Raw genomic sequence first — 27,364 nt, 5'->3', positions numbered from 1 at the left:
TTGTTCTTCCTCTCTTAAATCAAATACCGTGTTCTCACGTAAGTTTTAGCTCCTGCTGCATCAATATACGACTTCACAATGGAAGGCATCCTCCATTCTATACTGAGAAGCCAATGGCCATGTAACTTTCTAGTGGAGTCTATAATCTGTCCAGTACATTAACTGCAACCACAACTGGGTTTGTAGGATTTGAGGAGTTCTGCACTGCAGCTGCTGTTAACAGTTTTCTATGAATGGTTGGTATTCTCTGAAGTCCAGATCCTTAGGATGGCACTCAAGAACAAGGCAAAGAAAAAATACCTGACCTCACTACCCCCTCCTTCACCCCTAGCACCTGCTGGCTCTGCACTTTTGTTTTTGTATTTTAGGAGGAGAGATTTAGCCATAAGTTTGAAATGCCTAAGAGTACTCATGTGGAAATTAAAAGTATGAAGTTGGATATAACTGCAATTACTTTTAAAAATAGAAATATTAAAGCCGAAAATACAGGTTTAGAATTCATTAGCATATAGTCGGTACTGAAGCCATGAGACTGAATGAGGTCATCTAGAGAAAATGTGTAGAGAAAAAGGGAGAGCAAGGACAAGAGCGGAATAGAGGAGGTGGTGCAAGCAAAGGAAACTGAGGAGGCATGTCCAATGAGATAGGAGGAAAACCAGGAAAATGGTTTCAGAAAGGCCAAGAGGAGCAAATATCTCAGGAAGACAGAAGTGGACAACAGTGACAAATGCAGCTGGGATGAGATGTCAAAGAAGATGCAAGTGGAGAAATGACCACTAGCCTTTATAAGAGAGTCACTGGTGACTTTGCCAAGAGCCAAACTGGACAGTTCTATAGAGAACATGTGAGGTAAGGAAGTGAAGACAATTCTTAGGTCAGGACATGCATACTCAGAGTGATCCTAAAGGAAATTACGCTCTATACACAGAATACTTTCATTATGAAAGGAGTTAATAACACCAGGGCACCCCATTTCTCATTAATTACTCTGCCTAAAAGAATGAGTGAAAGGGCAACAACCAAATAGTGGCTAGAAGAGATTCCTTTTTCAGTTCTTAAGGGTCAACTGGGAACCTGGAAAATTTGTTAAGGAAACGATTTCACTCCATTCTCACTCATCAACACAGGGGCAGATGAAGCCTAATAACACATGTGCTGGCACACAGCAGGAGCTCAGTCAGTATCAAAGAATTGGAATGGATAGTTACATAAGTGAAATCCTGTAGGTCCTTATTAGCCCGTGTACTTAATTTTCTGGGTGGTTTTGAAGACTTAATGATGAAAGGTATATGAAAGGTTTCCAACACAATGTCTAGCACATGACTACTATTCATTTTTCCAGTTCTTGGAACACCCAAAAATGATCTCCACGTTCAAGTCCACTGTAGCTATCTACTGGTCAGCAAGATATTGAAAGATGCTCCTTCACCCAAATCCTGACAGTTAAATCTCCATTAAGCCAGGCCTCTAAGGCTTACTGTACCTTAATTCTCATGGCATCTAAGTCCTTCCCTTTCTGTAAATACCCCAATAGATTCTATGGACAAGAGGCATCACAAAGATAACTTTAAAATAAGCAAGCAGATAGGCAAACTCCATCCACCCCCTCATTTGCTTTAGCAAGGTCCCCCAATGTGTAAAGTGACAAACTGAAGTAGGCGGTGAAGGAAAGAGAAGAGAGTAAGAGAAATAAGACCCAAAGTAAAAATCATTTCTATCTGGAGCTCACAAAAGATCTGGGTTACCGTCGGCTGCAAACTGCTGCTCTCCTGGCTGCAGGTCTTGCCGGAAGTCATTCTCCTCCTCTGAGTCATCTGGGTGATGGTGATTGTTGTCGTGGATGTTGGCATTATTCTGGGCATTATTATCATTGTCATTGTTGGAGTTCTGATTGCTAACAAGGGCTGAGGAAACCCCAATTCCTGTGCCTGCACTCAGACCAACCCGAGCACAGCCCTAAAGCAAGAAGAAACCACGTGCTTATTAATTTGGGTTAGTGTAGAACTCTGCATTTTTTAATATTCCTTCATTTCATCTTTACATAGAATATTTATATGGCGCTTTATGAAATACTTTCACATATTCATAAAGGACCTCGTTTAAGGCCCAGAACGCTTCAAGCAAGATAAAGCGTTATCACTCTTGATTTACAGTTGATGACATGCACAATGGGAAGGGATCTGCCCAACAGTGCACAACCAGTAAGTGGTACAGCTGGGACTTGAAACCCAATAATCTGTCCTCAAACCCTGAGCTTTCCCAACTATATCACACTGCTTCAACAGTGGGAATATAACCGTTAAGAACTGAGAAGAGAGAACATAATTTGTTGAAACATTAAGTTCTTATTACGATGCGAGTATAAAGCTTTATTTGTTAAGCAGTTTTAAAATAACATTTTGTACAACTGGGCAACCTCAGATTTCCCCAGATATGCAACTGAACAGAAAAGGTAGCAGCAAAGTAAAACATTTCCAAAACAAAATTCCTAATCCTTACTTATATTTTGGGTTGCTAATTAGAGATTTAATCTTCCAACTAATTACTCTTGAGTAATAACTTTTGCTTTAGCTTAAATTTCCACCTTTGCTCTTACCTTCACTTTATAAACCTGATGGAGACAGCTTTCCACTTTCTTTTTCCTTTCCTTTCTCTGGAAATCCCTTAATAGTCATTTACAAGAACAAGTGGCTATACATTATTATAACCTTTATGCCTTCCTTCACTGAGGCTGGCAGTAAAAAGTCAAATTATAACATTGTAAAGGCATATTATTAGGAAAAAAAATTACTTAGGTTGTTTTATTTTCTTCCTTCAGTATCAAAATAAACAAAAATGCTCTCAAATGTGACTTACTTTGGGTGGTTCACGAAACATCTGGTCCAGTGAAATAAACTCCAGGCTGGGCAACAATTCAATAAACTGGCCAAAGGAGTCCAGCTTCAAAGCATGGCAACGCACTAAGTTGATATCAACCAATCGAGTCCATCTTGAGTGGTCTATTGAAGAAATTATATGGCCAGAGAGAATGTAACTAACACTTTCTCCATTACTCATGAATTTTGCTATAGGTCACAAAGACTTTCAAATCCTTTTTCCTTGAGTAAATTTTCTTTTATTTCATGATCTCTAACACTTGATAACTCTAAACTATGATGTCTCCTTACCTAATTTCATTGTGAGAATTAGATGGCTTGGAAATCATTAACTTGAAACTAAGTCAGCCTATATTTAAATGTGATTCACTTAAAAACTTACATGCCTATTTAACGATAGGATACTAGTTAAAAGAAATGTTGGCATATTCCTTTCATAAAACAGTATGCAGCTATTAAAAGAATGAAGAAGAACTGAATATGCTTACTAATATGGAAAGCTCTCCAAAATATTCTTAGTGCAAAACACAAGCTAAAGGGAAATGTATACACAGTAAGGTCCTTTCGTATATGTAAATCATTTTTAAATGCTATATATGTATAGGCTGCAATATGCACAAAATAACCTGTCCAGAAGAATATACAAGAAACCGTTGATGGTGGTTACCTTTGAGAAGAGGAGACTTTTCATTTTGTACCTTTCTGTATTGTTTGATACTGTTTATCAAGTGCATGTATTACTTTTAGTTTTTAAGTGTTAACAGGAGTTCTGAGTGATGGGATTATAGGCGATTTTTTATTTTCTTCTTTATACTCTTCTGTATTTAAGAAAACAAACAAACCAAAAACCCAATAAATGTTATTTTTTAAAAGCGATCTATGCCTCATACAGCCTAAAATTTATTTCCCAATAACTTCTTGGTGCTGCTGGGCAAGGGGTAGAACTTCTCTTCTCATGGGTGAGACATGGCCATTCTAACAAATGATCTCAGCAGAGGCCTGGGAGCCCTACAACAGGTCTGGAGATGGGTTTTGTAAGGAGCTACAGTATCCCTGTGCAGTGGCTCAGACGGCAGAGGAGACTGGTCTGCAGGTGTCAGTAAGGGGGCCTGGTTTGCTAAGAGGATGTCAAAACGAAAATTCTCTAGCTCTGAATTTATTTAAAGGCTTGTGAATTTAGGTTTTTAAGAAGGGCTTTAAAAGAAATAAATAGCATTACTCTCTCAGGGAGGGAAATAAACTCCCCTCATAAGGAAAAATACCAAGTGCAAAAGTCACACTTCTATACACAAGGGATACTGTATGGAGGGGAGATTTGAAATAGCCTAGGATTTTAAGGCAATAGAAAATTTCACAAGTTAATGTTTAATATGTCACCTAACTCAAGTTTTTAAAATACATACCCACTTTGTTGGTTCAGATGATATGCCATTTGAAGGTAATACAGAGAAAACAACCATAACATCCCAGGCAACAATTCCTAACCTAAACTTTACATGCCTGGCCCAAAGAAAAACACATAAGGATCAGTACAATTGAACCTATAACTTGGACAGTGCAAATTTCTAGGCAGAGAATTTCAGGAGTTCAAAGAGGCACTGAAAATATTTCCAACTCAGTTATCAAAGGTTCCCAGAACTTCTATGAATGATCCATATAAAATATCTACATTTTATATCAGGAATGTTAATTCATGACACACACAGAAAACAAAGATACATATTATTTTGACATTAATAAAATAGAGCCGCACTTAAGCATACAGTACCTGAGATCCAATTGTATGGGTTATGTAGATGGGGGCAATTATAAATTGCCAGATATTTGATACAGGAAAAAACTTCATTGACTGCCTTCATCCCTATATCAGTGATGATACCAGGATTTTCTACCACATCAGCCAAACCATACTTCACCAGATCTGCATTAGCCATTCTGCCTAGAAAGAGAAATTGATTTAAAAAACAAAAAAAAGGTTCTTAAAGTGTCATGGAGTGTTGCCAATTTTTTATTTTAACATCCAGTATGATTAGTCTCTATGATCATCCGGCATCATCTCTCCATCATCAGGTTCAGGTTCAGGTACAATTTTAGGTTAGGTATTCTGTACGAATGGTAGCCTTTATTTTGCAAAATAAAAATTTATGTTAAAAGTTAGGGAAAGCTAGTAGGAAAAGATTATTTTCAATTGTTTAGAAAAGGAAAAAAGAAGGCAAAGTCTTAAAGCAAAACTGAGGGATAAATTGTATTGGTTTACACTTATGGTGAAGTTTTAGTTTAAGCTTTTAAAAAGAAAAATAAAATCTTAAAAATGTAACTCTTTCACTCTGTAAGGATAATGTTTTTGGAGTCAGGTGTGGCCATGTGTAGAGAATAGTACACTTTGAAATTCAGATTCATTTTTAGAACCATGTATAGGTTAGTAAATACGTACCTAACCTCAGAAAGTGGACTTTTAACTCACACATACACCCACTCTCTCTGCCCTTGGGCTTTAGTGCCCACTGTCTTGTCACAGACTAGGGAGTGGGTTTAGTAAAAGGATCCTCCATTCTAGATTATGCTACTGGAAATCACACCTTATCCCTTGCTTCCTATCATTATTCCTGCCACCTGCCTGACCTTTGCTCTACAGGATGGTCCACTTGACTATGAGCAATTTGAAGGAAAATGGGATTCTGCCTAGTTAGTTTATAGTTACATTTTCGATGTCCAGCGTAATGCTGGGATATTATGATATAGGAACCCAATAAATGTCTCTCATGGTCCTTGCAATCAACTGACATAAAATGCAAAGAAAACACTTGCTCTGGACAAGCTGCCCTGCCCTTCAGGGCAGGGATTCATACCTTTAGCCTGGACATGTTTACAACAACCAGTCTACTCCCAACTCTTCCAGTTTCACTTTCCATATAGTTCATGGTCTCTCTCCTAGAGTCCCTGTTTTTTGTATTTACTGGCATTTCTTGGAGATTTCACCTTAACCAATTCTTCATAATTTTTCTGAGCAATTTTCTTTAGTCTCCTGGTAAAAACTTCTTTCTTGCCCTTTGGACTTAAGATTTGCCTTCTCCCCTATGATCAGGTAGATTTTGAACTGATCCCAGGTAAGGTGTTGTCAGAATAATTGCTACAGCCTAGCATGATAAATCTATGTCTTACATTCATTCCTTTGAGACCTGTTCTTGCTCTTAGGGTCTCCTGATCATCACACTCCCTCAAAACCCTGATGACATCACCTAGGACTCAGATTGTTTCTTTCTGATTCAGCCCAGAGGTCAGCTAAAAGTAAAAGCTCCCATTCACTGAATGCTTTCTAAGTGTAAGAGACTGTAATAATAAAAGACCATGTTTTCTCATTTGTTAAATGGAGATAAGACCATTTCCCACTTTTTTTATTGGGTGGTTTGGACCCAAGAAATAACTTGCCCCAGGTCCCATGATTAATGAACTTCCATCTCACTCCCTCTTTCCAAAGCCCCAGCACTAAAGACCACTCTATACTGCTTCTGGATCTGAGTTTTACACCCCATCACCTTCACATGAATCTCTGAAATCATGAATCTGTGTAAACAAAGAACCCCTAAGTATTCATCCTTGGATCACTTTTCTTATATTCCCAGTACACAGCATCTACTTTTCAGCACACCCATTTCCCCAATCTGGCACTGTCACTTTTACGATAAGTGTATGGGGACAAAGGCGATGTTTCTATTTATATTTTGCCAGAACCTTTGTAACAGAATTGGTGCATGTTTTACCAGAAGCCACCCTAACCTCCTGGGAGAGATGCTTCAAAATCTAAATGGCTGAGAAGCAAGAGATTAAGTGCAAGAGTATAAGCAGTGACCTTTTATTCCTCTCTACATAGTCTGTTAGACACACCTAGCACCTATTTTCATACAGAGAATCCCAGACCGTCTTTGGAGTAACAGAGGAGAGTACGTATATAGGAGAAAGGATGAACTGCAACAAATATGAAGAATGGCTTATAAAAAATATCAACACTAAGAGACTATTAAATATTAAGGAGACGATGAAACAAGTTATGTTGAAAAACGAGATAATGGTAGTCAAAAGGTAAAGTGTTGAGGGCCTCCCTGGTGGCGCAAGTGGTTGAGAGTCCGCCTGCCGATGCAGGGGATACGGGTTCGTGCCCCGGTCTGGGAGGATCCCATATGCCGCGGAGCGGCTGGGCCCGTGAGCCATGGCCGCTGAGCCTGCGCGTCCGGAGCCTGTGCTCCGCAACGGGGGAGGCCACAACAGTGAGAGGCCCGCATACCACAAAAAAAAAAAAAAAAAAAAAAAAAAAAAAGGTAAAGTGTTGGGATTTCCCTGGTGGCAGAGTGGTTAAGAATCCACCTGCCAATGCAGGGGACATGGGTTCGAGTCCTGGTCCGGGAAGATCCCAAGTGCCGTGGAGCGACCAAGCCCGTGCGCCACAACTACTGAGCTGCAACTACTGAAGCCCGCGTGCCTAGAGCCCATGCTCTGCAACAAGAGAAGCCACTGCAGTGAGAAGTCCGTGCACTGCAATGAAGAGTAGCCCCCACTCACCACAACCAGAAAAAGCCCGTGCGCAGCAACAAAGACTCAACGCAGTCCCCCAAAAAGGTAAAGTGTTTTTCTATTGAAAATGTGTGTTGAGGGGAAAGAAACACTATAGGGAAATAGCTGGTTCTAAAGATAATTCTCAAAGACATTCTTTCAGTGGACCTAAATGTGGCAATCATGAAAATACAAAATTTGTCAAGTTTTTAGCTTTCGGGAAAAACAAAAAACAAGACTGTAGAAAAAAACACCAATTACCAAACTAATAATCTTAAGTTACTACACAGATACTATAGAAACAGAATGTTAGCAACTTCACTGAAAACCAGAAAAGCCTGATATCAAATACATTAATTTTGTTTGAAAGTACTATGCTAGTTTAGCATTTTAAAGCTATGTTGGTAAAAAGCTGATCTTTTCAAAGCTATATAGATTAAAAATGATTCCTGTGTTAAAAAGGCTAGAAAATAATGCTTTGATTTTTTTTAATGCTTCACCTGTATTGATGAGAACTGCAACAAAGTAAAAACAAAACAAAAAACCCCAACTATTATTGTGACATATGTCAGAAATGAAAAGGGACAAACAAGTCATATTGTTTGATCTGGACTAAGAAGACTTAAGCCTTCTTATGTTCTTCTACAATGCAAATTAGATCCAAAGAAAAAATGTCATCTGGTATGACAGTGAGAGTTTAAGAAGACTTGTTACAAATTACATGGGTAAGAAACTAATTCTTGCAAAAATAAAAACATGCTGAAGGTGTTAAATGTTTCTGCATGTCTGACTAATGTCATGTGGAATAAAAGTTTGAATAATGAATTGACATGCATTCAAACCCAAAGGAATGAGTTCCCAATTGTAAATACATTCCAGAAAATGCTGTGAACAAGCCTTCCAACAGCAATCATCATTAAACGAATACTGACCATTATGTGCTTACACTATCTGGAAAATCCAGAACCCCCAGTGGGCTTATTACAGAAATGAAGAGCATGGGCAGGGAATGGGACCTCATCAGAGAGGACCATCAAAAGCTTCAAGAAGTGTGGCAGATCAAATTCAACAAATGGAACCAAGGATGACATTCTGTGAAAAAAATGAAGCAGAATAGGAAAGCAACTTGGGGAGCAAAGGGGAGACAATATCAAATGTAAATGAGGGGCTTCCCTGGTGGTGCAGTGGTTGAGAGTCTGCCTGCCAATGCAGGGGACACGGGTTCGTGCCCCGGTCCGGGAAGATCCCACATGCCGCTGAGCAGCTGGGCCTGTGAGCCATGGCCGCTGGGCCTGCACGTCCAGAGCCTGTGCTCCGCAACGGGAGAGGCCACAGCAGTGAGAGGCCCGCGTACCGCAAACAGAAACAAAAACAAAAACAAAAAAATGTAAATGAGGATCTTCTTTTGGGTAGACAATCACTACACTTTCTATAATATGCTAAAATCAGAGGCAATATAGAAAGAAGAAAATCACTGACACTTCAAGTTTAAATTTTTCAAGAAGTGAGAGCACCTAAGATTTTAAGCTGTTTTATATTCAAGAAAATAATGGCACATCCCAATTCAGAGTTCACTTTGTCAAGTAAGTTCCTGACAACAATTTTAGGGATTAAATGAGATAATTCTTACTCTGCAGCAAAAACTCATCTACATATCCCAGATGAAGGGTTTCAAACTGGGGGAACTCCAACTCTGCCATCTTCAGGGCAGAAAAGACGCCATCTTTGGTTAGGGAAGGCTGGATCCGAACTTCATGTAACCTATGAACAAAGAGATACATATAAAAGTAAAATGAAAGCCATCAGAATCAAAGGTACTTCCTAATGTAAGGCTCTGAAAGAAGTTTATCTTACTGAAGTGTCAAAGGCAAACAACTTTCCCCCCCTCCACTAAAAAATATCAGATGTTTCCTTTAAAAGAGTATTTTATAAAGTGCGGGCACGTCTTACGTGTACACTGAAGTTACAGTAAATAATAATGAATTACACTGTAATAATCTTATATCCTTTCTGGTACTTTCTTAAACCTGATTAAGTCAAGGCAAGAATCTGCATCTGGCATTTCTTTAATATTTTTTTTAGGCTAGTATTAAGTCCCATTTAAACAAAGAGTATATAGTTCTATAGTAGGTAACAATATTTACTCACTTAAACTTACAGTTTTGTTTTATTTATATTCTTAATATTCTACTGATGGAAAGTAAGAGTTTTGTTTTTTAATAAATTGAAAAATGGTTAATTCAATTTAAGTATTATAAAAGTAAAAGCAGAGGTAGACTTTTGATATGTAGGAAATAGTAAACATGGCATAAAGTGATGTGAAAATAGGTTAAAAATATAAAGATGTTAAAGGTCAGGACTCTGTAAAAGCTGACTTGTAACACTGATTTCTGAATAGCAAATATTATCACCAACTAACTAAAACAACTGGGAAAACCATCTGGAGGTTAAAACAATGGCTCCTGAGCAGGCTGCTGACACCAAAGCATCAATGCTGACTTCTGTTGGAGTCTCAGGCACTTCCAGATAATTGACTGTTTTTCTCTGATGAGACCACGCCCATTCAAAGCTTGCTAGGTCTGGAGTGCAGCTCAGTTGGTCATCAGTTCTAACAGTAGACTCCCACTAAGTGATAACCTACTGCTATTTAAACAACTCCTTTGTATTTTAAATCTGAAAAAGGCATGCTCAAACTTCAAACACATATTCCCACCAATTTTTATAAAACAGGAAAAAACATAATTCTAAGACAAAAGACACAATGTGAAGAGGAAACATACCTACGGGCAGCAGTGATGATGAGGTAACCAAGATCTACTTCAAGTGCATTTTTGCAAGCTCCCAAAACAATAGTGTGCAAATTTCTAAAACCACCTAGTTAGAGGAGAAAAGGAACAAAAACAAGTTAAGTGTTCCATTTGACCACAGCACTGTCAGTAAAGCATTTCTACGTACTTTAGATGATAATCGTTTAGGTGTAATCATTTTAGTGCTTGTATATCACATTGTGGTTTTAATTTGCATTTCCCTAATGATTAGTGAAATTTATCATGTTTTCATGTTTACTGGCCATTTAGATACCCTCTTTTGTAAAATCTTTTCTATTCAAAATGTTTTCCCATTTTTCCTATTGTGTTTTCTGACTTTTTCTTACTAATTTTCGTTCTTTCTGGATACAAGTCCTTTGTCTGTTAGCTGTATTGCAAATAGCTTCTCTCACTCTATAGCTTGGCTTTTTACTCTCTTACTCATGCCTTTTGATGAACAAAAAAATCGTTAGCACATTTTACCAGTTTTTTTCTTTCTTTCTTTTTTTTTTTTTTTTTTTTGGTGGTACGCGGGCCTCTCACTGTTGTGGCCTCTCCCATTGCGGAGCACAGGCTCCGGACGCACAGGCTCAGCGGCCATGGCTCACGGGCCCAGCCGCTCCGCAGCATGTGGGATCCTCCCGGACCGGAGCACGAACCCGTGTCCCCTGCATCGGCAGGCGGACTCTCAACCACTGTGCCACCAGGGAAGCCCTTATTTTTTTCTTTATGGTGAGTGTTCTTTGGTATACTATTTAAGAAATCTTTGACTACCAAAGGTCAAGAAGACGTTCTCCTGAGTTTTCTTTTAAAAACTGTATTTTTTACATTTGGATCTATGAACCATCTGGAATTAACTATTGTGTGAGGTATGCTGGCTCCTTAAGTAAAATATAAGGTAGAGTCATTCTTAAACACTTATTAGGGAAGAAAAGTCTCTGCTGCTCTTTTAGGCCCTTTATGCAAACTCTCAGCTTTTGGTACCTCTCTCCAGGTCTTCTAATGAATGACTGCACTGTGGTCTTCTTTTCCTTTCATTTTTTAAATTTATTTTTTACTTTTTATTTTTACAAGAGGTAAATAAACTGACACCAAGCATTCTTTTCCTTTCTGACTTTATCCTGTTAGCTAGAGCCATGGAATAAAAATTATGCTGTTGATCTTGAGGAAGTCTCCATCCCCTTCACACAATGTAATGAAGTGCACTTGCACCAGACTTGATTAACTGACAAAATGCTAAAAATGTACTTACTCATATTTTAACAGTATTAATGATAATGTCTATTTGTTACCAATGGTACTAGATAATTTTTCATTTATATTTTGGATATTCACAGTTACATTTTCTGATCCCAACTATTAATTATCTATATAGCTAAACTTCTTGGTCTTTTTGTTGCAGTGAGGAGATAATTAACGTGGAGCACGTTATGCTACGTATGATCATTTAAAATATAATTATGGGAGCTAGAAAGTAAAATCTTTTTTTCTTTTAAAAGCCAACATCTGATGGATGGATCTAATATCCAACTGATAAACGTGAAAACATTTTATATACTATAAGTATTAAGCAAATGTTAGATTAATATTACTAATGTCTAAGTTCTTTTGTAGAACTAAGTTGTCTAAGTCAAAAAACATCTCTTCCCAGCAAAAGGCACTAGGATATCTCCGTTAACATCTCTCAGAAAGATTCCAAATATAACATGAGTTATTAACTAAGCAATAAGTATTAACAAGCCAGAAAACATGCCTTATCACTCTACTATTTTGAGAAGGTTTAACACTTAAACCTTAAACCTTAAAAAAGGAAATGAATACTGGCCACACTCATGGTTACTTATTCTTCACTACATACATCAGATAGAAAGTACAGTTACTAACAAGCATTTTCTTTCATAAAGACTCAGAAGAGAAGCTAAATAAAAGCTTAATAAATTTTAAACTGATTTTTTAAATATTTAGTAACTAAAGGAAAATGAATACCTGATCTCCAACTGTCTTCAACTACATGTTGGATAAGACCTCCAAGGAAAGGAACTCGAACCATTTCCAAATGTTCCAAGTTGCGGGCAGAGGCTAAGCCTGTTACTAAAGGGACATATTTCAAGGAGTTTGTGGGTCCTGGAGAAAGACAATTTCAATGGAACAATGTAAATTGTAAAGATGATTTTTCAAATCAGCAACTGAAATGAATAACTTATAAATTCTATGTCTGAAAATGACAGCCAAGTGGCTGGCTCTCTGCAATTTATACTTCTCATTGGAAAAAGTATTAGTTCTGTAAACCACATACTTATTCAGCATAAGGATTTTTCAGTAACGTTGGAGATTTAGTATTTTTTGTAAATTCCCTGAAGTTTCAATAGTTTTGAGCTCAGAATAAATAAGGGGAAAAGACAAGCTGAAAATTTGATCCTTCACTCTAACAAACAGCTCAATGACTTAAACATCTCTCTATGTGACCAGTGTTATATTAGGTGTTATGGAAGATGACAAAAGATAGGATCCTATCCATCAAAGAGCTTGCAACTTATTCAAACATAAAACTAACATGAATAATTATAAAAAAGATAAAACGGCAGAACATATCAGGTACAAAAATAAGATCTGATATACTACATACAAAAGAAAAAGGAGAAGAAAGTTTGAAGAACAAAACTTCAAAAATGTATACAAGTGAAGAGGAAGAAGGAAGTGTAAACCTCAGGACAAGGAAACAATAATACAGAAAAACACTCAGGCGAGAGCTGGTATGGCTGTTTGGGAACAGTGAGTAAGCAGGCCTGACAATAAAAGGAGTACCTTGGAAAGGAGTCTGAAATAAGGATATGAAGAGGGGCCCTGGGTATTATGAACTCTGAAGCAAAGCAAAACAGTTCCCACTTGACACACTAGGGCAACAGAAGTACTGAAGGTTTCAGAACAGAAAAGTAGTATCATAAAAGCAGTGTTTTATGCTTTAAGGTAGATTAGGTCAGACAACTATTTACATGCAGAATGATCAGGAGGCCAGAGACAAAGAAAGTAAAAAAAAATTTATTAAAACAATCCTATAAAAAGTGCCTATAAGAAATATGTAGAGACATTTTGACACCTTATTTTTTCTGCTAAGGGTCAAAGACAAATCATATGTCTACTGTCTTTAAAACAAAAAGTACATTTACCTTCATAAGGTAAGTTACAAACATAAACAGTAATAGCATAATATAATTTCACTTACAAATGTAGCTATGGAGTTTGCCTTAGGACATTTTTAGAATAGTATGTGTATAATTCCACCACAACTATGTACCCTTACCTGCACAGTTCCTCATGACAAAAGTTCGTAAGCTGATGCAAAGAAAATCTTTGAATGGCTGTGGTTTAGTGAGTCTTACCCACTTCATATAAAGGTGCCTTAGCATTGGGATACAAGGAATTTCAGGAACATTCACCCCTAAAGCACATATACAAAAAAATAAAAAACAAGAAAACCACTAAAAGACTCTGTATTCTGTGTATAAGTTCAATAGTCTATTTTTCAAGTTAACAATATATCCTTCCTGAATATTTTCATCAGAACAAATTACCTAATTAACACGTAGGAAGATAAGTTTATTTAAAACAGGCTTGTAAAGAACAATTTAAGAAAACAATAAACAGACTATTATTTCTTTAGAAAAGGCATATGGGAAGATGGGATTTAAAAAGTACTTCTACATTTTATACACATAAGTTTTTCTTGCAACTCTAACTCTTCCAGAGTTACTAGGAATCATACCTGCAGAGGACCATTTCTGGAAGAAAGGGGATGTAGAGTGGGAGGATAAGTCAGGAGATATGGAAGGAGACAGAGCATGGGTCACTTGAAAACTCCTATGGTACGAAGCAGTTTGAGGAACCTGTCCAAGAGTCTAAACACTGTAGACTAGGGAACAGCTAAGAAGTGACACAATTCTCGGACAGAAATACAAGGATCCAGGGTGATGGCATTTAAAAAGCAGTAGCTGGCAAAACCAGTTTAATATAACTTTTAACCTTGAGTCAGTAGAAGCCCTGCTAGCAATAGCAACTAGAGAAAGCAAAATTGGGAGTACTTAAATTGTTGGTTCTTTGAAAGCTAAATTCTGCAGAATGCTCCTACTGTAAGGATTACCCCTTAACCTGGTCCATGCAAAAAAAACATAGTTGGCTTTAGTACTAAACTATGCATAAACACTGTACTAATTGGGGATTAGTCCAAAGGAAGAAAAGCAGAAGAAGTGAGGTACAGATTGGGACTCAAGATGCAAAACTCACAAAGGTACATTTAGTATCTACCATGATGGTGGTAGCTCCGACTAGGAAACCCAAGGGTAGCAAGGGTGAGACAGATCCAGACAAGACAGTTATATTCTATGCCCAATCCACACTTTACCCCAAATCCATTCTATAAACAAAGGACACAATTACCTGTCTTCCCCAGCATTTTCATTAATTTACTATACACATTTGTATCACTGTAACAGTGTTAAACTGTTGAATTAATCAAATGAATTAAATGCATTTCAACAAAATTTACCAAGTACTTATTATATTTGCAATGAACTGTGACAGGCATCATGGAAAATATAAAGATATAAAAACAGTCTCTGACCTTACAGAGCTTATATTATAAACTTTAGATATTACAGAATCCCTTTATTATCTAAAAGTCTGAATTCAAACTAGACATCCAACTCCTTCATCGGAACCACTCCTCGATCTTGTAAATGAAGGGTTGCTAGAGAGCTTTGCTCTTCTCCCATAATTGCACACTAAGACTTATTTAAGACCTAGTCCTTATCATCCCTGCTGCTCTCCCTTCACCACCTGACCCAGTTTCAGAAATACCCAGTTCTTCAGGGCCATCCCCAATACGTGCAATAAGGTACAGGAGATACTCAATATGTATATTTTAAAGAAAATATTTAATAAATATTAATAGTCAGACTATAGTAACAGGAGTCCCCCAAAATTCCTTTCAGCAATCTAAGCCAAAGATGACAAATTAAATTTGAGAAAATATCTGTTCTTATCATTTACTTAGGTTGAAATTATTAGGATACAATTTCAGAGAATATTTAGATGGAGAATGAACACTGTGACCATTGCAAACAAGGTGCCTTTGGAAAAAGACCACTCCCTCTCCATTTCTCAGGAAAAAGGGAAGTGGCAGAGTTTTCCATCAGCTCTGGGTTGAAGAAAGAGGGGCAATTTTCTGCTTGGAGAAGATACAAGTAAACTTAGAGTTATCTAAGATTTTTTATTCTGTGATGTTCTAGAGCTGAGCAGGATAATAAAGTAGCCACTAGCTACCTGTGGCTATTTGATAAACAAACATAAAATAAAATTTAAAAATTCAGTTCCTCTGTTTCACTGGCTACAGTAGGTACCATATGCGATAGTACAAATATAGGACATTTCTATCACCACAGAAGGTTGTACTGGAGAACTCCCCTCTAGAGGGTAGAACTAGGAGCAAAAGGTGGATATCTGAGAACAAGGGCAGGATTCTGGCTCATTCAAAAAAGAAACAAACAAACAAAAAAACCCCAACAACCTTCAAAACTACCCAAACTGCCTATCAAAACGGGATCAGATTGGTTGTGAAATAGTAGTTCCCTCACCTACCTGTCCGCCGCCAACCCCCCACTCCCTGGGGCCCTTTAACGGGAAATCTAAAATTGTATACACGTCTCACAAGCATTTCTTTTGCCATCATCAATCAGCAAAGCCGTTTCTAAAATCCTCATTGTTCCCTTTCAGTGAATATTCAGTTGTATGGCATTTCAAGGAGTCACAAGCAACCCAAGAAACATGTACTCACCAACTAAATGTAAAGTTTGGATTTTGGCTCCTACAGGAATTTTCAGTTTATTTTCAGGAGGAATTGGAAATGCTCCATTACGATTACGAAACTTCCCCAAAATATGAACATGTGGCATGTATGTCCAAATAGATTCTACCAATTCCAAGTGAGAAGTTTCCACACCCTACAGAATAATGCCAAAGCAAACACAAGAAAGGCTTTTAATTTAGCATCCAAAGCTTCTATTTCTGTATCATAAGATGCTAAGTATGCAGTGGAACTTAAAAGTTCGTTGTGGATGAAATTTTCATGTGACTGAACATGTTCTATCATTCTTTTAATTTAATATCTCATCAATTAGTTGATGTCAAATGTTCAACCAGGTGTACTCACCACTAAGTTCGGGCATGCCTGCAAAGCTTCCAGAACTCCTGGAATGCTAAAAGCCTCATGGCCCCGTACCCTTCGCCTCTCAAGGTATCTAGGGTGAAGGCCATATAGCTGTTCAACATCTGGCATCTTCTTCAATAGTGTCAGAAAACTGGAATCTGTGAAGCCTAAGAAGTTCACAAGTATTTAGAGCCAAGTTCATCTTTCTGTTGTTCAATATTTATAGGCACTTGTAATTTTTATCAAAAGTTAAAACAACAACAAAACAAGAGATTTCCTTTTAAAATTTTCATAAAGCTAATACTACAGCTGAACAAATGGGTAAACAAAAAATATTTCCCTTAGTAACAGAGGAAATGTGTCAGGAACACCACTTACTCTGAGTTGATACTTTACAGCTGAAACTTTTAATTTACTATTTTCTTTTTTGTTGTTGCTCCTGCTTTTAAGGCACAGAAATCTTCAACTAACAACACACTTTTAGCCCAGATGACTTGGACCTATTTGACTGATGTGTGAGGACGGACAACCTTTCTGGCCACCACCCTCCTCCCCCAAAGGTACTCTCTGGTCCATAAAACCTCTAGGCTCTATAGAGGTCACAACTAAAAAAATAAGTAAGATAGGATCCCCATTTTCAGGAAGCTCACAGTTCTAACCCAAATCCCATCTCAAACTGGGTTCTCTTAGTTACCCATTTCCCAATAATTACTTTATCCTGTGTTTAACTATCATTTCCAGGACATTTTAGACAATTCATTCTTTTGAAAAAGATGGATGCAAGTTAACTAAAAGAGCATAAGCAATCCAAACTACAAGGATGCTGAACTGACAGACTATTTATCTGAGAGGCCAGCTGTGCTCCACAGTGGGAAACAACCAGATGGCAAGAGAAAGATACAGGTTACTTCCACAGTACAAGTTGCTGGTGCGGTAAGTAAGGAGATAAGTCTCATACTGATGATATTTTATTATCTTACTTTTTGTTTTTAATGGAGGCCATCAGAAAGCTAACTGTCTACTCACTAATGATAAATAAAAATATTAATTTTCAAGAATAAAAATGAAGTCCCAGGGCTTCCCTGGTGGCGCAGTGGTTGAGAGTCCGCCTGCCAATGCAGGGGACACGGGTTCGTGCCCTGGTCCGGGAAGATCCCACATGCCGTGGAGCGGCTAGGTCCGTGAGCCATGGCCGCTAAGCCTGTGCGTCCGGAGCCTGTGCCGTGCAATGGGAGAGGCCACAACAGCGAGAGGCCCGCGTACCACGCAAAAAAAAAAAAAAAAAAAAAAAAAAAAAAAAAAAAAAATTAGTCCCAAACCATTACGTCTTACTACAGTTTTCAAAAGTTGTTCTACTTGTACAGGGCTAGTTCTACTTGTACAGGCTACAGGCTATGTTAGCTTCAGATTCACGAAAAAATGAAGAGTAAGAAGGGACCTCAAGAGATTACCTGGTCTCTCTAATTATAATAACAGTTCTTATTATTGTCTTATACAGTAACTCTACTAAACCATTCAATGTGTTAATCATTTTACATATCTACTCTCACAACCCAATGAAAAGGTTTATCACCCCATTTAAAAATGTAAAAAATGAATGTGACCTTTGCCAATGTCCATCCTCTGTTGTTGTACATTACACATTGCCTCTCTCCACCTTCTTTACAGAGATGGTCTGAGAGTCCAAAGAAATCACATATGTAAACCATAAAGTGCTATATAAAAACCTTATTTAGCATTATTATATAGAGAATCAGGGTATAAACTCCAGAGACCAGACCAAGGTGGCATTAGCAAAGCAGGGTTAGTAAGACTCTATTCTAGGCTATAGAGACTTTGCTTTGACTCTCTTTTATATTTGTGGCAGTGATGGGAAGTCTTGGGCTCACAGATATTTATCACAGTCTAAAAGAAGCCAGCAATGTGCAGACAAATTCTTTTCTAATTTGATACGGGGCAGAGATTTTAATTGTAAGATTGCACCACATGGGAGCTCTGCTATCCTATCTCTTTATGTAGTGCATTAACCCCATGTCCATATGTCCTACTGGCCTAACCTCTGTTAAAGAAAATCTAATAAAAGAAATGACAGTCCTTTTCACATTGCCCTGATTTTTTCTTTCCTGCTGTCTCTGCAATATGATGAATGCTTTTCCCTTACGATAGTTTCTTTAAAGTATTTGAAGACAAATGTGCTTTGCTTCCCATCGAGCTATGTTCTAGCCTCAAGTCTCTGCAGTGTTCTTCACAAAAAGATATAGTGATAACTCTGGCCAACTGATAACAGTTATCAGTTGACTGATGACCCTCTTGAAAGGTTATGCAGCACCCCAAACTGTACAATATCTCAGTGTTTCAGAGGCAGTCTGTTCTGTTCCACACAATAGAACAGAAGAAGACAATTATCTCCTCAGCCCTTCACTTCTATTAAGGACCCCTCCCCTTTGCCCAGCACCACAGCTTCATCACATTTTCAAAATATCAGGATCTGAATATTGTTGATGAAAGGTAGTTTAAAAAGATAATCAAAATTGCTAAACAACATTAACTAAAGTGACATAATTAACAGGTTGGTATTAACTGAAAAGAAGCCTGATTAGCCCTTAATATTATTTCTTCCCTTTGAGGTATGCTCTGCTTAACTAAAGTCATGAACTTCCTTTTCTGGTGGTCTCTTTACCTGAGGTCCATTTGTTGTGGTTAGGGTACTAACTTTGAGTTCTTCACATGCAAGGCCAATGCATTATTTGAGAAATCTCCAAGACCTAGCACAGGCCTTTTAAAAGTGCCAAAGAAATGAAAGTTCCAGAAGTGCAATTTCTGTGACCTACAACTAGAGCAGCTTTACAAAAATTGATAAATAACTGTTTAACCAGAGGGTGCATGAAAACCTGCATCATGGAAGAAAGGACGCTTTGTCAAATGTGACAGACATATACTCAGCTAATCAAAGGCTCAATATGTATTCTCCAATCATATATTTGTGTAATAGACTGATGTAGTTTCTTAAGGAGTAGGAAATGAAAACAGACCACTAAAACAGTAAAGCCTCAGGCAAAACTCATTTCATCAACCTAAAAAATTTAGATAAAATCCTGCCTCCCTCCCTACAAGGTGCCTAGATTGCCTATCCCAAAGCAACAAGTAGCTTTTGATGGGAACGTTATTAGTAGTTTCCAGTGGGGCTCCACTGTACATTACAGGCTAAATTTACTTACCACTCGGCATGTATTCCCACCATCGCCCTGCACAAAGATCCACTACCCTCACAACTCTCAGATATAGGGTGACTGCTTCCTTTAGCTTCCGGGAAAGACATTCCATACACATGATATCCTGCAGAGGGAGGTACCTTTGTAAGAGAAAGAAACTCATATTTATCAAGTGGGTAAGTACTTCATCTCACTGACAGGTTATTTTTTTCCTTCCTCCATTCTCCTGTCCCTCAAATAAAATAAGACTGTAGTAATATTCACCGAGTTTTAAGATTAACATGCATACATACCTTTTTACTAAAAAAAAAAAAAAAAAATCAGCAAATACTCAAGCATCCAAAGAAAGTGTGGAGCTCCCTCCATAGAGCATTTGATAAATCCTGCCTTTCTCCTTTTAAGTTTTTAAGGACAAAGAAAATCTCAGAAAAAAAAAAAAAAAGGAAGGATAAAAAAATCTCAGTACATTTCAAGGTATAGTGATAAGGGAATGTACAAAAGACCAGAGAACTGATCAATTTGAACCTAACCAATATTTTTTCATAGATTTTACAGAATCCATTTCCTAAAGTGGCTAAAAAAATTCCTCTCTGCTCCCGCTCAACACCACCCAGAATCTCTACAATTTTCTTCAACAAATATGTATACTAAGTTTATAGTGTACATTTTCCCCTAGATCTTTTACCTCTTAATCACATACTCTAATAAAAGTACTGCATAAGCATTAAGTGAAAACACTCATCTGAATTACAATTTCCTTTTCTTCCGACCTCCCCTGTTATCTCTTCCTTCATGAAGCTTTTCAACTAACCTCTACTTTTGTTCTGTTTCCAGTAATACCAATATATATATATCTCTCTCAACAGACCTAGGTTAATTTAAAAAAAAAAAAAAAAGGCAAAAGCTACCCTTTATTGAGCTGGTATTGTGTCACAGACACTGTACTACAGTCACTGTTTCACAACTTTTGCAAGCTAGGTTCTTTTCCTGTTTGCAACACAGCCCTCCCCCAATCCTTTTTCTTCCCTTCTCTGTTCTGCTGTGTTCCCCAACCCTCTGGCTATGAGGTGACTTTGGCCAATGGAAGGCAGGGCAAAGGCTTTCTGCTATTGCTAGTCCCTTAGCTGAATGAAGCTTCAGCATCTCTTCCTCGTTCCCTTAACCCTACCTACACCTCTCTGAATGATCCCTTCATTAAGTTACCTTCAAATTCCAGCTGAGGGTATCTTATCTCCTGCTACAACCCTCATTGATATAGTAGGTGCTATTGTTATTCCACTTTACAAGTGGTGAAATTGGCTCAGAAAAGTTAACCAGAAAAAAGTCAACAGCTTAATAATTTGAGAGAGGAAGAGCAAGGATGTCAACAGTTCGGTCTATTTCCTAAAAATTCAGCTAATTCTAAAGGAAAGTACAGGTATACCTGCTGAATATTTCTCTGCTCTATTTTTTTCTACCTCTGGCCCCTCTGCATTCTCCTTTATAACTATTTAAATAAAGAGAATAAAATAAAGTCAAATTCTCTACCAAAAAAGCATTATTGCCAACTTAATTTACAGTTTCCATAACTTAGATATGAGGATACTTTTCAGAAGCTATATAACTATACACTTTATAAACAATGAAAAACTGAATTTGTTTTCTAAATCAAGTTTTGCCACTAAAACTTTTTCCCACAAATCACTGATTTTTATCCAAAGTATTTGCCTGAGTTAATATTATACTCCCTTGAAATACAAACATCAGTAATCTTACGGAGATTATTTTATATTTGCCCTCAGAAAAAGAATGTATTTTTACTCCACAGATACATAGTCAAAAAGTTGGAGTTCAAAAGGCAGATCAAACATATTTTAGAAAAGATGTGTTTAACATGGCAGGTACAGCAAAGATTAAGTTTCTTTTAAGGAAGCCATGGTTTTTCTTGTTTCATGAAAACATGCTAAATGGTTATTACAGGACTACAAAATGAGTCCTCAGATAAAAACTTTAGAAGCCTAAAAATAAATGTTTATTTTTAGAATACCATATTCAAGTACTCAGCTTAGTTCACAGTTCTCCTTACATTCTGCCAATTTGCTGCATGTTTTTTTCATTATAACCAGGGTAACATCCTTCTATTTGATTCCACTCCTTCTACTGTTATATTCTGTTTGAACTGCAAAATCGAATCCACTCTCAATTTAAAATATGATCAAATTTGTTCATAATATGCCCTACCATTAGTCAACAAACATCTAACACACATCCCTAGAAACAATTTTACCTATGCTTTCCTCTAGTATTTTAATAGCTTCATTGTTTAATTCACTGATACATTTAGAATATAGTTGTCAGATATGAGAGAGAGAACATGCTTTTATTATTTTCTTCAAATGTTTTTAGGTTGTGACATCATCACTGAATAATCCACTCAGCTTTTCCTCACTGATGTGAATACCAAGTTTATCATAAACTAGATCCCCACGTATATTTGAATCTACATATGGAGCCTATATATGGAGTTTGTTTTACCCAACTGTCTGGCTATCTTCTCCCGTACCAAATCTTTAATTATTGTGTATTTTAGAATACATTTGAACATCTAGTAGGGTTAGACTCTTTTTCTGAAAAATTTTGGCTACAGAATTTTTCCTGCCAGATGAACTTTAGCATTATCCTATTATGTTAAAAAAAAGTCTATTATTTTAATTGGGCCTTCTATTCCCAGATAGAACTGAACAGAAACTGCACTGTGTCACATAATAACAAACTGCAGAAGATAAAGACTAATACAAATTTATACTGGAAAAGAAAAATAAAGTGCCCATAGTTCCCTAAAATAACTCTGCTATCACGATTTTAAAACTTCTTAATCTGCAAATATTCAATAATTTTTAAAAAATTCAAAACTTTTCTAGCAACTTCATATATGGAAATCTCCCCTAGGGAAATAATCTAAAATAATGGAAAATTCAGATGCTTAGATAAGTTAGTTGCATTATATAAGAGAAAAATTAGAAACAATAGAGACGAAAGAATACAAGAAAAGGTAATTATCATGTCATAGTCAGTGGAATAGAAAGCAGTGACTAAAATGATAATTATGATGACCATGCAGCAATATGAAAAAAGGCACAACACAATATAACCATTAACACTTACCAAGTGTTTATGCCATGCAGTGTACTGAGTGCTTTAAAAGCATTATCTCATTGAATCCTTATAATAACATCTTTTTTTCTATCACTGGTCCAGAGATAGTAAATGAGAGACTCAGGATCAAACTCTGGTCTCTCATTCCAGAGACAAAGTATATTAGGATGTGTTTATTTGAGTGGATAATGAAAGAAGAGAGCAGGAGAAACTATAATGAAAGGGTTTCATTGGTTGTTTTTTTGGTTTTGTCTCTGGTTTCTTTAACAATTGTTATAATACAGTTTAGATAAAAATATAATTTTAAAAAAGGATTTTGAAAAAAATTTACCTCAAAACAACTTTAATGTGTGCACTGTATATACCAATGATGGGTATTATTTCACAAAACTTTTTTCATTTCCTTTTGTGTATGTGCACACAGAGCAAAATGTGTTTCTCACTGTGGATTGTAATCCAAAAGTCAGAAACACTACTTTATATCATACACACAAGGTACTGTAATAATAAAAGTCAACAAATCTATCAGTCAGTAAGAATTCCAAGAAGCCTGGAATGTTAACACAGTCTAGATAATGGATGCCCAATAAAACTTTCTCCAATAAAGGAAATATTCTCTATCTTCACTGTCTGTGCTGTCCTATACTGTAGCCACTAGCCATACTGGGTCTTTAATTTAATTTAAATGCCACATGTGGCTAGTGACTACCATATTGGACAGCATAGCTCTAGCATTTGCTCCTACTTATACTATACATTCCATGTAGGTGAAAATCAACCAAACAAAATCTTACCTAAAAATATGGCAAAGCACTTCATGTGAAAGTTGATTCATATAGTCCTTTGTTTCATCTGATATTGTTTCTTCAGGAATATCATTGTTCATGAGACACGTTTTAACACTTTTCTTTCGTGGACCCATTGCTGCGTTATCTCCAGTATCAAAGAGCAAATCTCCCCTTTTGGTTACTTGAGTTCAAAGACCTGAAAGCAAGCAGTGATTAGAGTAGACTAAAACACACCAAACCCAGATGCAGAAATTATCTTGGTAAAACAATGCTTATTTTAGAATACAGACACACAAAGGTAGTGCTATTACAATGGTACAGACTACATTCAAATTAATAAAAATACTACACAAAAGGCACAGAACATCTTTTTTCTGAAGAGCAGTAGAGATAAAAATGCATTACTTAGAATGAGCAAAAATCCAAGGAATCAGGAGTCCTGGATTCTTTTTTTTTTTATTTATTTTTTATTTTTTTTATTTTACAAATTTAATCAGTTATACATATACATATGTTCCCATATCCCCTCCCTTTTGCGTCTCCCTCCCACCCTCCCTATCCCACCCCTCCAGGCGGTCACAAAGAACCGAGCTGATCTCCCTGTGCTATGCGGCTGCTTCCCACTAGCTATCTACCTTACGTTTGGTAGTGTATATATGTCCATGCCGCTCTTTCACTCTGTCACAGCTTACCCTTCCCCCTCCCCATATCCTCAAGTCCATGCTCTAGTAGGTCTGTGTCTTTATTCCTGTCTTACCCCTATGTTCTTGATGACATTTTTTTCTTAAATTCCATATATATGTGTCAGCATACAGTATTTGTCTTTCTCTTTCTGACTTACTTCACTCTGTATGACAGACTCTATGTCCATCCACCTCATTACAAATAGCTCAATTTCATTTCTTTTTATGGCTGAGTAATATTCCATTGTATATATGTGCCACATCTTCTTTATCCATTCATCCGATGATGGACACTTAGGTTGTTTCCATCTCCAGGAGTCCTGGATTCTATTCGTACTCTGTTGCTTCCTAGCTAATTCACTCAATTTCAACAAGCATCAAATTCCTCATATGTAAGATAAGATTAAACTAGACAAACAAAACCCCTCCCAACTCCAGGAGCCGGTGATTCTGGGACTGCCCCTAACACAGCAGAAAGGAGAAGACTCTTGGATTCTAGTCCTGGATCTGCCACAAACTACTTCTATGAACTTGAATCACCTTTTAAATTCTTCCTTCTCCCACCTATAAAGTGAGGGGATCAGATTTCACTGGTGGGTCACATATCCCTTTATGAATTTTATTTAAAAAATCTATTAACCTTCTCCACAAAAAGCAATAACCAAAAAAACTACTTAACTTTACATGCAATTTCAGAGGAAGAATAAAACAACCCTTCTCCCTCTCCCTCTCCCATAAGTATTAAGGAGCAGAGGTTAATTCACTTTTGTATCAGATGTATGTTTTGTTTGTTTTTAAAATAAGCTTTAGTGAGGGAGGAAGAAGAGAAAGGAGGAGGAACGGAGTGGGGGAAATAACATAAAAGTCAGATGAGCGAACTTCTGCCCAGAGGTTTGTTTTATTTTGCAGATCAGGTTAAGAGGGAACTATGTGAAAACAGTGTCCTTTAAATAGCATTATCAATTATCTCTGGTAAAATTCGGAAAACTTATCTGGATTCAAAGTGAGAGAACTGTAGAGTTCAGAGCTTAATCATGCTGAAGTGATGCAAAGAATTGCTGTCGCAAATCTGTCAATCTCTGGATTAAACAGTGTTTGCTCCCTTTTATGCACCAATGCTTTTTCTTTATTATAATCTGTTACTATCAAAAGTTTCTAAAGTGGACCCCATGCTTCCATTTTCTTACAGAGTTGCAATAAAAGTGTAACCTTTCCTTGATGACCTGAGGTTATCATTTGAATATACATTATATTCTGCAATATAGTCTCAGGGACTCCTGAGCTACATGGAGTTCCTGGGGTTCCTTTGCTTCAGCAGCATATGGGAGCAAACTACAAGGCTAAGTGAATTCTTTTATTTCTTGTGTGTGTGTGTGTGTGAGTGTGTGTGTGTGTGTCTGTGTCTGTGTTTTCTGGTCTCTTCTTCCCTCACTAAAAGGTTATGCACTGTGACTTCTGAGAGGTGTCAGCATGCTTGCTTCTCCCTGCACTCCACCCAAACACACACACACACATACACACCTCTAATTTGCTGCTTCTAATCAGCTATGGCCTGGGAAACCAAGAAGTTTTTAGAATTCTGTGTGGATTAACATCAACAGGCAGTTAGTAGTATGGACTTAAGGAATTCTGCAAAGAGTAGGTACGTGAGCTACAGTTCACTGAATTTGTTTTTAAAGAAATTTAATACACATGATCAAACAGAAACCAAATCAGCCTACAAGAAATCCTAGTTTGCAGAAGATAAAATCTTTCCAACCTGACCCAGCCACCTTTCCAGTCTCATCTTTCACTTCTTATCACTTGCTCACTCCAGCCACACCAGTATCCCAGTTTATCCATTTGTTTAACATTCATCTTTTATTCCTAGTAAGCTATTAAATCTGGCTAGAATGTCCTTCCCTTCCTTTTTTTTTTTTTTTTTTTTTTTTTGGCCTGGAAAACCACTATTCTGCCTTCAAAATCTAGTTAAACTTTAAGTCCTCTGAAAAAACGTCTCCTACTAAACTCCTCTTCTGAGCTCCCTGTGAGACTTAACTAACATTAGCTTCTCCCATAGCAACTTGGATAGTATTATATTGATCATGTCTCTGCCAGGAAAAGGAAGAGAATCTCAATCTCCTGACACTGGGTGATAACAAATCACACATGTCTGATGTGTGAATATCCATCAGTCTTTCCATTATTCCATACACGCCCAGTAGCTGCAAGGCTGCTAAGAACCATTTCACGCTCCTATTTTTGCCACCACAGCACTCAGTGATCTCAGCAACAAGCCTGTAACCCTGGCAAAAATGCAATCATACTTTACTCCAATAGGAACACATAACAATTAGCTACCCTGAGGCATTCAAATACGTTGACAAGGCTATAAACCAGTACAGACCAATCCAACCATGGATTAATTCTCCAGCTATGTTGTTTAGCACATGCTTCACCTTTTACACCCTCACCTTTGACAACTCTAACCGTTCACGGACACCACGTTCTTGATTTCATCCTCTAAGTAAAAATCTTTCTTGGGCCTTCCCCCTTCTTTTCCTTCAGCAAATCCACACCACTTAATAATTTCCACCCTCATCTCATGATTCCACCTTTTATTGCTCCTATTTTGCAATACTGTGGTTTTGTGTGAATCAGATTTAGTAGCTCCAGTGCACAACATACACTTGAAATTTTAAACCAATAGATTGCACCTTAAATATCACTGAGTTTATATAAAGTTCCCTTGTTTAGAACTCACAAAAATATTTACTCACAGATATGACATTATACAACATTATAGAGAGGTTAGGTTAAGTCTCCAGCAAGCCCACAAAGATCCATTTAACCTACTATGCATTAACACTACTGCCAAAGGGCCTAAATTAAGAGGACTACAAGAGAAATTTAGGTGAAATTGTAACATAGTTCCCATATCACATCTAGAATTGAAAACTTGGTCACAGAGCTACTTATTTGGCAGCAGGTGGAGGAGTGACTCCCCTGCTACAAGGCTTCGGTGGGAAAGGGACTTGTGGAGATGAACGCTGGGGTAAAGGATAAGACCGCCACCTTCCATCTAGGGGCTTTAACAGTTCAGGACCCATAGCTGGGGGAAATTCCTCAGTCCT

At 37.3% G+C, this 27,364-nt stretch overlaps 1 protein-coding gene across 9 annotated transcripts in view; it reads right to left on the bottom strand.

The window, feature by feature from the left end:
• The window catches only part of FBXO38 (F-box protein 38), a 55,119-nt gene that overhangs the window by 23,699 nt on the left and 4,056 nt on the right, over nt 1–27,364 (bottom strand). For all 9 annotated transcript variants that reach the window (XM_060093595.1, XM_060093594.1, XM_060093598.1 and 6 more), the window contains exons 2-12: nt 23,575–23,764; nt 19,652–19,785; nt 16,437–16,600; nt 16,062–16,227; nt 13,533–13,670; nt 12,218–12,355; nt 10,205–10,298; nt 9,055–9,185; nt 4,645–4,815; nt 2,857–2,999; nt 1,746–1,956 (exon numbers count right to left, since the gene is read on the bottom strand). In XM_060093595.1, coding sequence (XP_059949578.1) covers nt 1,746–1,956; nt 2,857–2,999; nt 4,645–4,815; nt 9,055–9,185; nt 10,205–10,298; nt 12,218–12,355; nt 13,533–13,670; nt 16,062–16,227; nt 16,437–16,600; nt 19,652–19,785; nt 23,575–23,702 — 1,618 coding nt within the window. In that variant the 5' untranslated portion in view covers nt 23,703–23,764. The remainder of the gene's footprint in view (nt 1–1,745; nt 1,957–2,856; nt 3,000–4,644; nt 4,816–9,054; nt 9,186–10,204; nt 10,299–12,217; nt 12,356–13,532; nt 13,671–16,061; nt 16,228–16,436; nt 16,601–19,651; nt 19,786–23,574; nt 23,765–27,364) is intronic.

This window comes from Mesoplodon densirostris, chromosome 3 (genome assembly GCF_025265405.1).
Source record: "Mesoplodon densirostris isolate mMesDen1 chromosome 3, mMesDen1 primary haplotype, whole genome shotgun sequence".
Lineage (NCBI taxonomy): Eukaryota > Metazoa > Chordata > Mammalia > Artiodactyla > Ziphiidae > Mesoplodon > Mesoplodon densirostris.
Note: the sequence above shows the minus strand (reverse complement) of the source record. Positions and strands in the feature narration are given on the sequence as shown.